The following is a 14,476-nucleotide window of genomic DNA, read 5'->3' as shown; positions in this document are numbered from 1 at the left end:
TTATCGAGCTAAAACCAAAAATTTCAGTATTCGGTACAATGTTTTGTATTTAGATAAAAAGAACCAAAATACCGATACTATCTTGTATGGGCAGGGTATACCGGACAATAGATTGGATGTATGGAGACGGAGAGATAGTAGAAATGGTTTATTCACTCTTAAATCTTGCTACAAGAGTTTATTAAGGAGAGATGAATGTATTTTCTTTGGAGGTTGCCATCATACCCTAAATGCCGAGGAATACAAGGTTACCAATTTAAACAATAAGGAGAGTTGGAAGTTATTTTCTCTGATTGCTCTATATGGGTTCGTGGGGATTTGAAGGTGTGTTTCTTTGCGTGGTTGACATCAATGAGAGTTATCTGGACGATGGAATTCTTATGTGTAAATGATCATTTCCTATAGGGTTAATCGATTTTGGAGGGTGATTCTCAACTGGTTTGGGTTGCAATGGATGAAACTGAGCGCGGTGAAGAAGGCGTTGTATAGCTGGGCTTACAGGAGGGAAAGAGAAGTCCAAGGACATGTAACGTTGCCCCTTTAGCAAATATGTGGGTTATTTGGAAAAAGAGAAATAGGAGGGCGTTTGAAGGGATTAAACAGTATACTACTAAACTGCAAAGAAATCTTTTGTTTCTAGTTTTCTTTTGGTGTTCCCATGAGATCCCTATTTGTATAGAAGATTGGGTTTCTTTTGTTGAGAACCATATGTTAATGTAGGTTTTTTGGTATACTGCTTGTGTCGTGACCCAAATTACCCCTTAGCTATGACTGACACCCAACAATCCTATTATTCGTTGGGAGAACCAAACAACAGGAAAGAATAGCAAACATCACCCAAAAAAATATGATGGAGTCTCAAATAACCCATGTCATAGATAACATAGTCAGTGGAAATAGTCAAAGAGGAAATATCTCAACAACCCAACAAATCGAGTCCAAAGCATCTATAAGAATCAGGACAAGTATCTGATGTTGGGTGTGCAAATCCCACTAAACCTAAGAAAATAGGAAGATAGATAGACGGGTGGCCTCTGTGGATCTGGCGGATGGCTTACCTCAAAGATGGTAAGGACTCAGTGTCAGACTCACTCGTTAACCGAAGTGTCGGCTAAAACAACTGCATGTGTAGCGGATGGGGTTAGTCACAAAGACCAAGTAAGGTCTAGATCCGCTCACCAGAAGAGAGATACAAGTCACGTCAAGAAAGATGAGATGATAATATGCATCCTTTTGATGCCTGATGCTAATGATAACAATTACTTCATCAAAAAAAAAAATGCTAACTGGCATATTTCTGTAATACACAACAATACTGTCGGGGGTAACTTTGGCCTAATCGTCTTACCATTTCGGCTTCGAAGGGTGGCTATGGTCCGACGTCTTATGCGGAGTCTCATCGGGATGAAGAGGGTGGCTCTAGCCAAACCGTCTTATACGCTTGAGGACAAGAACATACAGTGTAGTCCCATAAGTGGGGTCTGGAAAGGGTAGTATGTACATTGACCTGACCCCTACCTTAGTAGGTAGAGAGGCTATTTCCGCTAGTCCTTAGGCTCAAAGAAAGCCATGGCAAATACTAAGGAAAGCATGACAAAGCATTCTGCAAAAGGGACAATAACTACAACAAAAGAATATGATAACCGTAGTACAAGAAACAACCGATAGTAGCAAAAATTATACATCTGAGGACAACATGTGAAATCAAGTAAATACACCACAAGGCTAAATAGCCATAAATAATTATACAATACAAGTAACATTCAAACTATAGCGTATCTTGAAGATATCACCACCAAATCTCAGAAGAGTAAAGGAATTATGACATTAACAAGTCTGTTAGCACATACTCGCTTCACACATGCGCAAGAATAGTCGAAAATAAATATGCAAGCAAAGGTCAAACTCAGAAAAGCGACATTCAGAAGTTAAGATCTTTCCTTACCTGGATTCGCGGTACAAGTAAGCTCAACAACATACCCAGTGAAATTTCACATAGTGGGGTCTGGGGAGGGGTAGAGTGTACGCAGACCTGTTACCCATAAATGTTAAGAGTCCATATTTATAATCAAGTTTCAATCTTGAGGTCAATTCATGGGTCAAATCTCATGTAACCTAAATTTCAAGCTTATAACTAAATCTCAATTTCTTTTGAGTCGAGGGTCTTTCGGAAATAGCCTTACTTTCCAAGGTAGGAGTAAGGTCTGCGTACATTTTACTCTCCCCAGCCCCACAGTGGGATTCAACTGGGTATGTTGTTGTTGTTGTAACTAAATCTCAACGTTCTATACCTTAACCCATGAATTTAAAGGTGAAAACATATCCCAATACCAACTTAATGATTCAGTATCATACCAATATATTAATATTCACATTCCAAAGAATAGAAATTAATGCACCTTCATATAAGAAGGGGCCGATAATATTGAAGTTGAATCAACAACTATTACATGAATTGAGTCTATTTGAAATTGTAAAGAATGGATCTTGGGCCTAACTCAACCTCAAAAGCCAGATCATGAAGGGAAGATTGTCTAAGACCATATAAGGAGACCAAGTAACTCATCTACAACCGATGTTGGAGAATCAACCCCCCCTGCATGCCCAAGACTAAACATCTTGAGCATGGACAATATAAGATGGGGCCCAGCATCAGGTTAAACAAAAATTGGGTGGGCCTGACTTTGATACCATGTAATGAACGGATCTTGGGCCTAACTCAACTCCAAAAGCTAGCTCATGAGGGGAGGATTGTCCAAGACTATATAAGGAGACCAAGTAACCCATCCACAACCGATGTGAGAGAATCAATAAAAATCACATTCCAAGTCTTCACTAATTAAGCAATGATTGCCCCATGATTTGCCCCTTTTATTACCTCATCAATGATTCATCATATTCTTATTCTAATCCCTAATACTTGACAAGGTATATTTACAATACCACTTAAATTATGGACCAAAATTTTCAATACTTGAAGCGTTCTTCACCGTGCTACTGCTGAGATGCCGCCTTTCCTCTCTTTTCCGCCCCTTCCTTTCTTTTTTTAAGTTAGAAATATGATTTCCATGTTTCCAAACATTTGTCCTACCCTTCTTTAGATGCGAACAAGTAAATGTTGGGCTTGCCCAGTCCTACCCTTCTTTAGATGCGAACAAGTAAATGTTGGGCTTGGCCCATTAACTACACCTTAAATAGCCACGAAGGTCCGACTAATTATCAATTATCATACCATCTTATGTAGTGAGAGCTTGGCCCACAACTTCATCCTCTAGTTACCCACTTCGATGTGTAATCTATGAAAGTTAGTGAACTACAATCAAAGGAATAATTCCAAAGTCCACTTTGAAAAAGTAATAAAATAAACCGGGTTGTTACAGCTTGTATACGGCATTTCCCCCAATTATTAATAAAATTATTCACCTTGTAAACAAAAAAAGCAAATCTTTGAATTCTCTTAGCAATGTCTGCCCATCAGCAACAACAACAATATACCCAGTAAAATCCTACACTACAGAGTGGGGTCTGGGGAGGGTAGAGTACCTCTACCTTGGGAGGTAAAGAGGCGGTTTCCAATAGACCCTCGGCACAAGGACAAGCAACTCAAAGCAGTATAGAATGTCATGGCAAAATACTATAAATTATAAAAGAATGATAAGGCAGTATGAAAAAAAAAGCAGTAGCTATTACAAATTAATACGATAATCAAAATACAAGAAACAACATAAGGTAGCCGAAATCGAAGGACAAGAAACTATAAGAGTAATACTACGATTACAAATCATATTTTAACTCATGAACGATTACACTGCTCACCAGTCTGGAGAGATGGAAACAGACCTTCCTTAGATGTTGAACTCTTGTGTCACCGAGTATTCATATGGTTGTTATTTGATTCCATTTCTTGTACTCCCTCCGTCCTAATTTAAGTGTCTTACTTTCTTTTTTGGTTTGTCCAAAACAGTGTCTCTTTCTTTTAAAAAAAAAGTGTCTCTTTCTATATTTAGTAAGTTGACAATTCAAACATCCTACATGACAAATTTATAACCACACGATTCAAAAGTCATTATACAAATCTTTAATTTATGACCAGAAGATGCAAAAGCCTCTCTTTATTTAAACTCTGTATCTAGTCAAACTAAAACACTTTTTTGTGTGGGAACCCGCAGCGGCTATCCTTCAGGTGCGCACAGGGTAAACTCCGCTCCTATGTAATAGCCCGCAAGCCACACATGTGAGATAACCAGCACTAGGCAAGCCTTGTGCGATGAGCTCAACCCACAAGGCAAATCTCCTGCCGTCATAGACAGGGGGTTTCGAATTTGAGACCTCCATTATGGAAGCCCCATGCTCAACCAACTGAGCCACCCTTGCGGGTTCTAGTCAAACTAAGACACTTAATTTGGGACGGAGGGAGTATTTGTAAAATGTGCTCTATGAAGCTGCTAACTCATGTGACATCCCACAGCAGCATCCTTCTGTGCTCAAGTTTCCCGCTACTGGTGTTACTGTTGGATTGATATACTACTCGAATATGTGCATTTAAATTTGGCCTCTGTGCTTTATAGATGAATTTATTATGATCTTAGAATCTTTTACCTTTTAGTAAAGTTTAAGCCAGAACACGGATGATTTCTTGTTAAAGGATGATAATTTTTTTTTCTTCTCAAAAAAAGGATGATAATTTTAGCAATTAAAATTTAACACTATGGTCATTGTTTTGTCTATCGAAAACAACTTCTCTACCCCACACAAGGGGTTAGGTATGCGTACACTCCACCCTCCCCAAACCCCACTTGTAGGATCACCCTAGGTATGTTGTTGTTGTTGTTGTTGCTATGGTCATTGCTTTTGTATATAAGGACTAAGTAGAAGTCCTTATGTATGGATCTATAGCTGAAAAAAGAGAAAGAAGCTTCTTTTACATCTGTTTTCTTGCTTATCTTGAAGTTCTTTCACACCCTTCACTTCACATTTGAATTGTCATGTTATGTATGCTGCAGGGGCTGTAGCTGTTCTCCTCTTACTAGCTGTTGGATTGCTTTGCGCATATGAACTTTGTGCTGTGTATGTCACAGCTGGTGCTAGGGCTTCTGAAAGATACTCACCTTCAGGGTTCTTTTTTGGTGTGTCGGCAATCTCCCTGGCAATTAATATGCTATTTATTTGCAGGATGGTCTTCAATGGTATGATGATGTGTTTCTTTGTCATGATTTCTATATGTGTTTTGTGAAGGTTGATCAGCAACTTGTCGTGAGCATCTTTGATCTAATCTTCTGGCTCAACGTAGGACAGATATTTAGAGAATTTTGTTGGTTATTGTTTCCCATTCAGGGGTCCATTGAAATCTCTACAGAATTCTTGTTCTCCTTGTGTTTTTTCTCCTTTCAAAATTCTCGTTCTACCAATCCTGGCAGGTAACGGTTTAGATGTTGATGAGTACGTACGGAGGGCATATAAATTTGCTTATTCTGATTGTATTGAAGTGGGTCCCGTTGCTTGCTTGCAAGAGCCACCTGATCCCAATGAGTTATATCCTCGACAATCTAGAAGGTAAGCTATACATAGCTTGCTATAAAGTCATGCTGCTTCATTGTAGCTATTGTTTTTTTTTGTATTATAATTCTCTCTCTTCTGGGAGCTTTTAAATCTTATGATTAACCCCCTCATAAGTAGGATAATTTATTGGATTTCCAGCAACAAGAGAATGCTGGTAGGCATTTACGGCAAAAATAAAGCAGCATTACATGTCATGTAATGTTTACAAAGAATCAATCATGGCCTCTATCATTAACTGTAGCCACATTTGCATTTGTCATTTATTACAGATTCTTTTTTGTTCTCAACTCCTCCCACCACCACCCCTCCCCCGCCCCGCCCGCCCGCAACACACACTCTTCCCCCTCCATATGGACCACCAGATCGCTGCTGGGATGGAGTTCTGGACCTACACATGTTGTTTCCTTAGGCCCTTCATGTGCCAACACTGTAATAAGTTCATTGTTGATTATGGAATTGTTCAGCTGATCCGGTAATATTTAAGAAATGATTCCAAAGCTGTGAAGCGAAGGTGCAATCCAAAAGAAGATGATTGACATCTTCTCTGTAATCAATTTTTAGATCCTTATATTTTATGACTATCTCATCTAAATGCTTGAGCGGCTAGAGAGAGCATACATTTATTTACTTAATTATGTTCGTTTTATGGTGCTCACGTGCGGGCTTAATTCTTTTCAATGAGCCAAATACGTGGATTTTTTTTTTCTTTTTTGATAACGAGGGTAAACCTAGGACCTCTGCCTGCAGTAATATCACGTTTTGTGTTACTGTGGCATCTAAAAGGTTAAGCCGTTAGAGAGAGCTCCATTTTGCTTACTTAATTATGTTATAACAATTTCGGGGGTCTATCTAAAACAGCCTCTCTACCCAACAAAGGTAGGAGTAAGGTTTGTGTACGTACATCGTACCCTCCCCAAACTCCACACTTGCGATTATACTAGGTATATTGTTATTGTTTTGTTGTTGTAATTATGTTATAACAATGTTTGTACACAACTTCCATGAACCACTGCAAACATATCCGACCATCTAAAAGGTTTCAGACATGAAATTATCGAGACCGAGACCTCCTTACTCTTTAGGATGCTCCAAACATACCAAAACAAAGAAGACACTCTTTCCCCATCTCATCAAAGGAATTCATGAATATGAGTCATTCTTGTTGGCTCTATATAAAAGGACATGATGACTGATACGACAACTTCTCTTTTTTTTTTTTTTTGGTTTTGGGGAGGAGGGGGGGGAGGGGGAGGAGGGGGACAACATTATTGTTATAACTGATGGAAGAATATGAAGACAGGCCAAGGTCTTAACTAAACAATTGGTGTAACTCAAATCTCTTTGAATAGAAGGAATACTAACTCTGAGAGAATAACACGCTCTCTGGTAAATAGAGTAGATCTAAAATCCACTGTTAATCAAATAAAATTAAATGCTACTTTAGTTTAGAACATTATCCTGTTATATCATGTGATCAGTAGGTTCTCATCTATACTGCTCATCATATTTCCAGAACTATGTTCTCAACATATTCTCTGAAACCAATAATTTAATCATCGTCATGCTGAACTTGGGCTCTGCAGGGCTCTGCATCTTGGACTTCTCTATGTTGGTTCACTTGTAGTACTTCTTGTGTATTCTATCCTGTATGGTCTGACAGCAAAGGAATCAAACTGGCTTGGGGCTACAACATCAGCTGCTGTGATAATCCTTGGTAGTTCATTTCCTGCGTATATCTTTCTCCTTTTCTGATTCCGTAATGGGAAATAATTTCTAATTTCTTTGTGGTAAGTAATGAATTCACTAGCTTTTCATTCTAATCAGATTGGAACTTGGGAGCATGCTTGTATGGCTTTCGACTTCTGAAAAGTCGAGTCGTTGTACTTTTTGTTGCTGGTACATCTCGGGTGTTCCTGATCTGTTTTGGAGTTCATTACTGGTTTGTTGTTGACCTTTGCTAATTAATTTCCTTCCTTAATCAAGTCTTCTTATACTTGTGGGCAAATGCATCCTTTTTAATATAATTGATAGAATAGAACTTTTAATCTTTTACTGCAACAACTTCATTTCAGGTACCTTGGACATTGTATTAGTTATGCAGTTGTAGCATCTGTGCTGTTGGGCGCTGCTGTTTCACGGCATTTATCAGTTACAGACCCATTAGCTGCTAGGCGAGATGCCTTACAGAGCACAGTTATCCGCCTTCGAGAAGGTTTCCGTAGAAAAGACCAAAATAGCTCTGCAAGCTCTTCTGAGGGTTGTGGCTCGAGTGTGAAACGCAGTAGTAGTGCTGATGCTGGTCATCTTGGTAATGCAACTGTGCCTTGCACTGGTGATGGCAGTACCTGGCATAACATTGAGGGGATTAATAGTGATAAGAGCATAGACAGTGGAAGGCCAAGTTTAGCTCTGCGTAGTAGTTCCTGTCGTTCAGTAGTTCAAGAGCCTGAAGTAGGATCGTCTTATGTTGACAGAAATTTAGAGCATAATAGTTCATTGGTTGTATGTTCTAGTAGTGGCCTTGAAAGCCAAGGCGGTGATTCTAGTACATCCACTTCTGCAAATCAACAGATATTGGACTTGAATTTGGCACTTGCATTTCAAGAAAAGTTGAGTGATCCCAGGATTACATCTATGTTAAAGAGGAAAGGAAGACACAGAGATCGTGAATTAGCTAATTTGTTGCAAGATAAAGGGCTTGATCCTAATTTTGCTGTGATGCTGAAGGAGAATGGACTGGACCCAATGATTCTAGCCTTGTTGCAGAGAAGTAGTTTGGACGCTGATCGAGAACATCGTGACAATAACCCTCCTGTCACTGATTCAAACGATGTTGACAATGTGTTGCCTAATCAAATTTCATTCTCGGAAGAACTTAGACTCCAAGGACTGGGAAGGTGGCTTCAACGTTGTAGAGTAATGTTGCATCATATAGCAGGAACTCCAGAGCGAGCATGGCTTCTTTTCAGTTTAGTGTTCATACTTGAAACCGTCATTGTGGCTATCTTCCGACCAAATACAATAAAACTTTTAAATGCTACACACCAACAGGTAAGAAATGCATTGGTACTTTAAAAGTTTAGTTTATAGTGTACTTGGAGTACGATGCAGCTAAAATATACTCCACATAGTTGTATTTTCCATTTTCTAACAAAATTTGGTTAACGATTGTCTGCAGTTTGAATTTGGCATCGCGGTTCTCCTTTTGTCTCCTGTTGTCTGTTCTATTTTGGCCTTCCTTCGGTCTTTGCAAGCTGAAGATTTATCCATGACTTCAAAACCCCGGAAGGTACTTATTTTTGGTTCTTTGCCTACGAGTATCTGTTTCTATTTGTTTTTCCACTAAGTATGTTGTTGCTAGTTGAGGTTTTGGTTGTGATAACTTTACGTCATTGTTACTGCTGATACTTTGTCATTTCATCACTTATTTGCCTGGAGATCTTGTTTTCAAGTGTATTGTTGTCTCCGTGCAGTGTTCTAATGTTCGTTGATGTCGATTTTCAAAGCTCTTGTATATTTTGATGCTATCTACGTTGGTTTCTATGGTATTAAGTTTGTGGCTCAGCCTCTTTTCTTCTGCAAGAGTGATTTTCTTTAGGTACTGGGGTTTCAGCACTAGTCCGGCTCCTCTCTCTCTCTGTCTCTCTCTCTCTCTCTCTCTCTCTCTCTCTCTCTCTGTCTCTCTCTCTCTTGCATTCTAAATATTCACCTTAATTCTTTATGTGTTCACCTGTGATGTGAGGGCCAATGTTTTGTTCTATGGTTTTCATTGCACAAGAATGATAAGGCCGCTAGAACCCAGACCAAAGGTTTTTGTGCCAGCCAATCTTTTGAATCCAGTTAACGTGGTAGGTTCTGCTTGGACCTGTTAAGCAATTGAATTATGGGTACAACAACATACCCAGTGAAATCCCAAAGTGAGGTTTGGGGAGGGTAGAGTGTACACAGACTTTACCCTACCTTGGGAGGTAGAGAGGCTGTTTCCGGTAGACCCTCGGCACAAGAACAAGCAGTTCAAAGTAGTACGAAAAAAGAAATAACGGAAACAAATAAGACATGTCAAAATACTTTAAAAAGCATGATAAAGCAGTCTGTAAAAAGGAGCAGAACTACCACAAATCAATACGATAATCGAAGTGCAAGGAACATCAGGTAGTAGCATAAATAATTGAATTATGGGTATAGCTTCAAATAAATGTTCAAGGTCAGCTGATGTTATTCCTGAAAGAGGTCAGGTGAAATAAGAGAAGACGAGATGTTTATAGTACCAGTTAAAAAAAAAAAGAATTAAAAAAAGAAGAAGAGAAGAGATGCTTTGATAATTTGACAATTGATGATTCCTCACGTTTATAGTTATCAAACACAAGAAACATATGATATTTGTCTAATATGGGACAATATCTCACTTAAGAACTTAGCACTTCAGATATTCTAACGTCTAACATAATACTTCATGTTCTTACAGTGACCTTTATCTCTGTGCACATAAATATGTCCTCTCTAGTATAGCTGTCTGACCAGTGGACATCCACTTTTTACTTAATGATGGATTTACCATTATTAACTAGTGGACATCCAATTTTCTTTTTGATGGATTTACCAGCGTAGCACTATAAAACTTGAGATGCACTTTAGCAGAGTACCTTCAGAAGGCAATCTGACCTGTCATCTCCTTGAATTAGATGCTCAGTGTTTCCACTCTTATTTTTTTGGCTAAAATTTGCTATGTTCTTGCAGTATGGCTTTATCGCTTGGATGCTGAGCACTTGTGTTGGTCTGCTGCTTTCATTCTTGAGGTAAATCCTTCTTTATTATAAACTTTTAAGTTTCAATCTCACTTAAGTTTCGAGAGCAACATATATTGCATATATTCTATCAAAGGGAACTCATTGCAAACATTTAGAATAGTGTGAAGAAGCTTCCTTAAGACACACCAAGTCCAGTTTGTGATTGTCACGACTCAAATCTCCTAAGACATGACGGCACCTAACTCTACCCATCATGCGAGCCAATCTAAAAGTAACCACGATATCAAGAACTAGTGGAACTTTCACTACAACCCGCAAGAACTTGGGTATGAAAGGTACAAAATTTGTTTGGAAAACAACAAAAGATTCTAAGCTTCCAAGAACTAAATGGCAACTCAACTCTAGAATGCTGGTATGATCTCCTATGCTCTTCCACGAATACCGCAACAGTTCAACTCAAACCTGTACGTAAAGGTTTAGCAAGTGTAGCATGAGCACAAAATTAACGTATGCTCAATAATTATCACTAACTGACCCTAACAAGTTAGTGGTGAGGGTTGACTTTCAAAACACTTATCTTTACCTGAACAGTTAATATGTTGATTAACAGAAGGAAATAAAAGTACAAGTAAATCAATCAAATCAACACCTAATGGTGTGGTCAATGAAGTGGGTTGAACATCGCGAGGTCTTCAATTCCCCGCAGAAACAATACATTAGGTGATTTCTTCCCGTTATGTTCTAGCCTCGGTGAACAGAGTTACCTGGCACCTGTTGCTGTTGGGAGGTGGCAGGTATCCCTTGGAAAGTTGAGGTGCGCGCCCAGACACCACGGTTATTAAAAAAAAAAATCAATGAAATCAAGATAGTAATTTATGCACAAATACCGCATATGTAGTGATATGCATAGATAGAGCACTATCTCAACAGGTCAAATATTGCACGTAAAGAATGCACCAAAAACAACATTTATAATGATAAGATATAAGTCAATGAATCAAATGCACATGATGCTGATTCTCAAATATCAGTACCTCCAACACAACCATGCACAAACTGTCCGGCTAGGGTTGCTCGAACAATGGCACATGGGGGGCAACTGTGTTGTCCATGTGCCGCACGGAATGTCTCATCGTGCCTTAACGATATCAATCCGCACAGAGTGTTCCATCGTGCCATAATCATATCAATCCACACGGAATGTCTCGTCGTGCCATAGCCTCAGTCCGTATCAGAGTATCCACTACATATCTCATAACCGCTCGCACTCAAGTCCGTAGACTCATCAACACACATATCATAATCACTAACACCTAAGTCCTTAAACTCATCTACATATCTCGGGAAATAAGCATGAATCGCATATGCAGTCAATGTCATATAAACAGTGCATGAAAGGAATCTATGCAACCTATGTAGTATGAAGTACATGAAACATTCGAGATGGAAAATCGTAGCATGTGAATCGAAACTAACAATATGCTCTTAAGCTGTAAAGCATACTCAGAAAATCTTGTATCTAATAGTCAAGAATCATAGAAGAAAACAACATGACTACTATTTACCTCAACATGTTAGCCGTTACCCACACAAGTGCTCATCACCTCCCCTATATGTTACCCCCATATATGTAGGTTTCAATTATCATTTAGTTGGGAAAAATTCCCCATGGAAACCAAAATCATAAGTTACCTCGGTCCGAAGCCTCTTAACCACCACTAACAGCCTTTGAATACGCCCAACTTACTCAAAAGTGTATTCTACAAGGATAAACGAGAACAATACCCACAATGCAATATGAATTGAGATTGGACCAAAAGTGAACAAAAAGGCCAAACTTGAGCCCCCCGCGCAAAATCTAAAATTTAATATATTTTCATGTTACCCATAACCTTCCGAGTCCAAATTCATAATTAGATTTCCAATCCGAGTTCAATTTGGTATTAAATCACCAAAATACACTTCCTTGAGTTAAGGTCTAGAACGCCCAATTTCACCTCTTTAATCCGCGTTTAGGTGTTAAAAAATCCATGGATAATCAAGATATCACCGAAGTCAAGTGTAGATTACTTACTCGTACCCTCAAGATGTAGGAGATGACCCCGTCCAAAATCGCCTCAATCTAAGCCCCCAAGCTCCAAAAATGGAAGAAAATAACATGCTGTCCTGAAAACCTGATGTTTATACCTGATGCTCTATCGCTACGCAATCGCGACCGTGACTTACGCAATGGCGAAGCATTTCCAGGACATGCCTACACGACTATGACCAAGGCCACACGACCGCGAAGGTTACTCACGAGACTTGCTTCTCGCGGTAAAGCTTGCACCAGCAGAAATAATCCAGGTGCGCTGAAATACACCCGAGCCCCTCGGGTCCAATGCAAACATGCCAGCAAGTCCCCAAAACATAATATCAACCTGTAGGAAGTCTCAAAACATGAAAAGGAGCGTAAAATCTCCAAACCAGGGGTTGGGTTGTTACAATGATCTATTCCTTATGTATGTTTTATCTCTTATTTGTATATTAAATACCACATCTATATCTTCTACTGGTTTCTGTTTCTTGAATGCTTGATCATTGCCTTGTTTAGTTGGTTAAATCCTTGGCACCAGGCAACATGATATGCTCTTGGCTGGATTCGGGATCTTTTACATCCTTAATTATGTAATATGTTCTTTCCTTAAAAACTTTTGGTTGATAGTTCAGTTGTCTTAATGTCTTTGCAGCAAATCATCAGTTCTTCTGGGATTATCATTGACAGTACCCTTAATGGTAGCGTGCCTATCTATTGCAATTCCTATATGGATTCGTAATGGGTACCAGTTTTGGTCTTCAAGAGCTGAGAATGCAGGCCGTGCAGGAAGCCATCTAACATTGGGGATGAAAGAGGTTAGTGTGTTTCGTAATTTTTTCCTATTTGTATACTGTTAATATCGCTCTGGTCCTCCGCACTTTCGCTGTTTATTTGGATCGCTTTTTCTTATTTTTTTTAAAGCATTACATTTGCCGATCAATTTTTTGTTGTCTGTCAAACTCCAACTTCAACTAGTTTGAATTGTGGTGTTTGATTGACTGAGCAGTGAGCTGTACACTTTCATGCTTGAGGAGATGTATTTCTATCGTTGAAGTCAATTCCCTAACTTTCTCATTACATCACTGGTTGTTGATGTAAGAACCAAAAGACTCTCGTATGTGTAGGCATTGTAGTTGATAGGATTTCTTTTTATTGCACCTTTCCTCTCTAGGACCTCATCTATATGAGGGATGTGACATTACTTGCAAAGGATTCACGCTTATACATTCTTCTATGACTTGCTATAAGAATCATAATTGCCAATTCTGTTTCCAGGGTGTTGTTCTTTTCATGTCCATCTCCTTATTTGCTGGGTCCATTTTAGCTCTTGGAGCAATAGTGTCTGCAAAGCCTTTGGATGATTTAGATTATACGGGGTGGACTGGTGGTCGGAATGGTGTTACATCTCCTTATGCATCATCTGTTTACCTTGGCTGGGCAATGGCTTCTGCAATTGCTTTGGTAGTTACTGGTGTGCTGCCAATTATATCCTGGTTCGCAACTTATCGGTTTTCTGTCTCATCGGCTATTTGTATTGCCATATTCGCAGGTAATCCTTCCACTTTAATCTCTCCTCTTCCCTTTCTTAAACTACAAAATACACTACTGGTTTGCAATTTCTTTTTTGGTAGTTCATTCTCTATGACGAGCCTTTCACTAATAATTTCTTGTCTTTCATCTTCGAAGCTGTTATTGTGGCCTTTTGTAGCGTATCCTACTTTGAAGTTGTTGGCTCTAGAACCGACCAGATTCCAACAAAAGCTGATTTCCTCGCTTCTTTGCTTCCATTGATATGCATTCCAGCAGTATTGTCTCTTGGTGCCGGTTTGTTCAAGTGGTATGTGATATTTATTTAGAAACTGCTGATGCATTTTTAGAAATGCTGTCTTATAGATGATCAGTGTTTTTTTTCAGAATCATAATATCTGTAACGTTTTCAGGAAAGACGACAATTGGAAGCTCTCTCGAGGTGCTTATATGTTCATAATCATTGGTCTTCTTCTTTTGCTTGGAGCCATTTCAGCTATTATAGTTACAATTAAACCCTGGGCGGTAAGTGATCATCCCATGTGCTGTAGTTTCCGTGTTCAAA

General features: G+C 39.0%; 1 protein-coding gene across 2 annotated transcripts in view; it reads left to right on the top strand.

The window, feature by feature from the left end:
* Nucleotides 1–14,476, top strand: part of LOC132604641 (calpain-type cysteine protease DEK1) — a 29,147-nt gene that overhangs the window by 3,006 nt on the left and 11,665 nt on the right. For both annotated transcript variants that reach the window (XM_060318242.1, XM_060318241.1), the window contains exons 4-14: nt 5,004–5,186; nt 5,418–5,553; nt 7,143–7,273; nt 7,384–7,498; nt 7,632–8,610; nt 8,738–8,848; nt 10,297–10,355; nt 13,037–13,199; nt 13,660–13,933; nt 14,071–14,221; nt 14,325–14,436. In XM_060318242.1, coding sequence (XP_060174225.1) covers nt 5,004–5,186; nt 5,418–5,553; nt 7,143–7,273; nt 7,384–7,498; nt 7,632–8,610; nt 8,738–8,848; nt 10,297–10,355; nt 13,037–13,199; nt 13,660–13,933; nt 14,071–14,221; nt 14,325–14,436 — 2,414 coding nt within the window. The remainder of the gene's footprint in view (nt 1–5,003; nt 5,187–5,417; nt 5,554–7,142; nt 7,274–7,383; nt 7,499–7,631; nt 8,611–8,737; nt 8,849–10,296; nt 10,356–13,036; nt 13,200–13,659; nt 13,934–14,070; nt 14,222–14,324; nt 14,437–14,476) is intronic.

This window comes from Lycium barbarum, chromosome 7, assembly GCF_019175385.1.
Source record: "Lycium barbarum isolate Lr01 chromosome 7, ASM1917538v2, whole genome shotgun sequence".
Taxonomy (NCBI): Eukaryota; Viridiplantae; Streptophyta; class Magnoliopsida; order Solanales; family Solanaceae; genus Lycium; species Lycium barbarum.
Note: the sequence above shows the minus strand (reverse complement) of the source record. Positions and strands in the feature narration are given on the sequence as shown.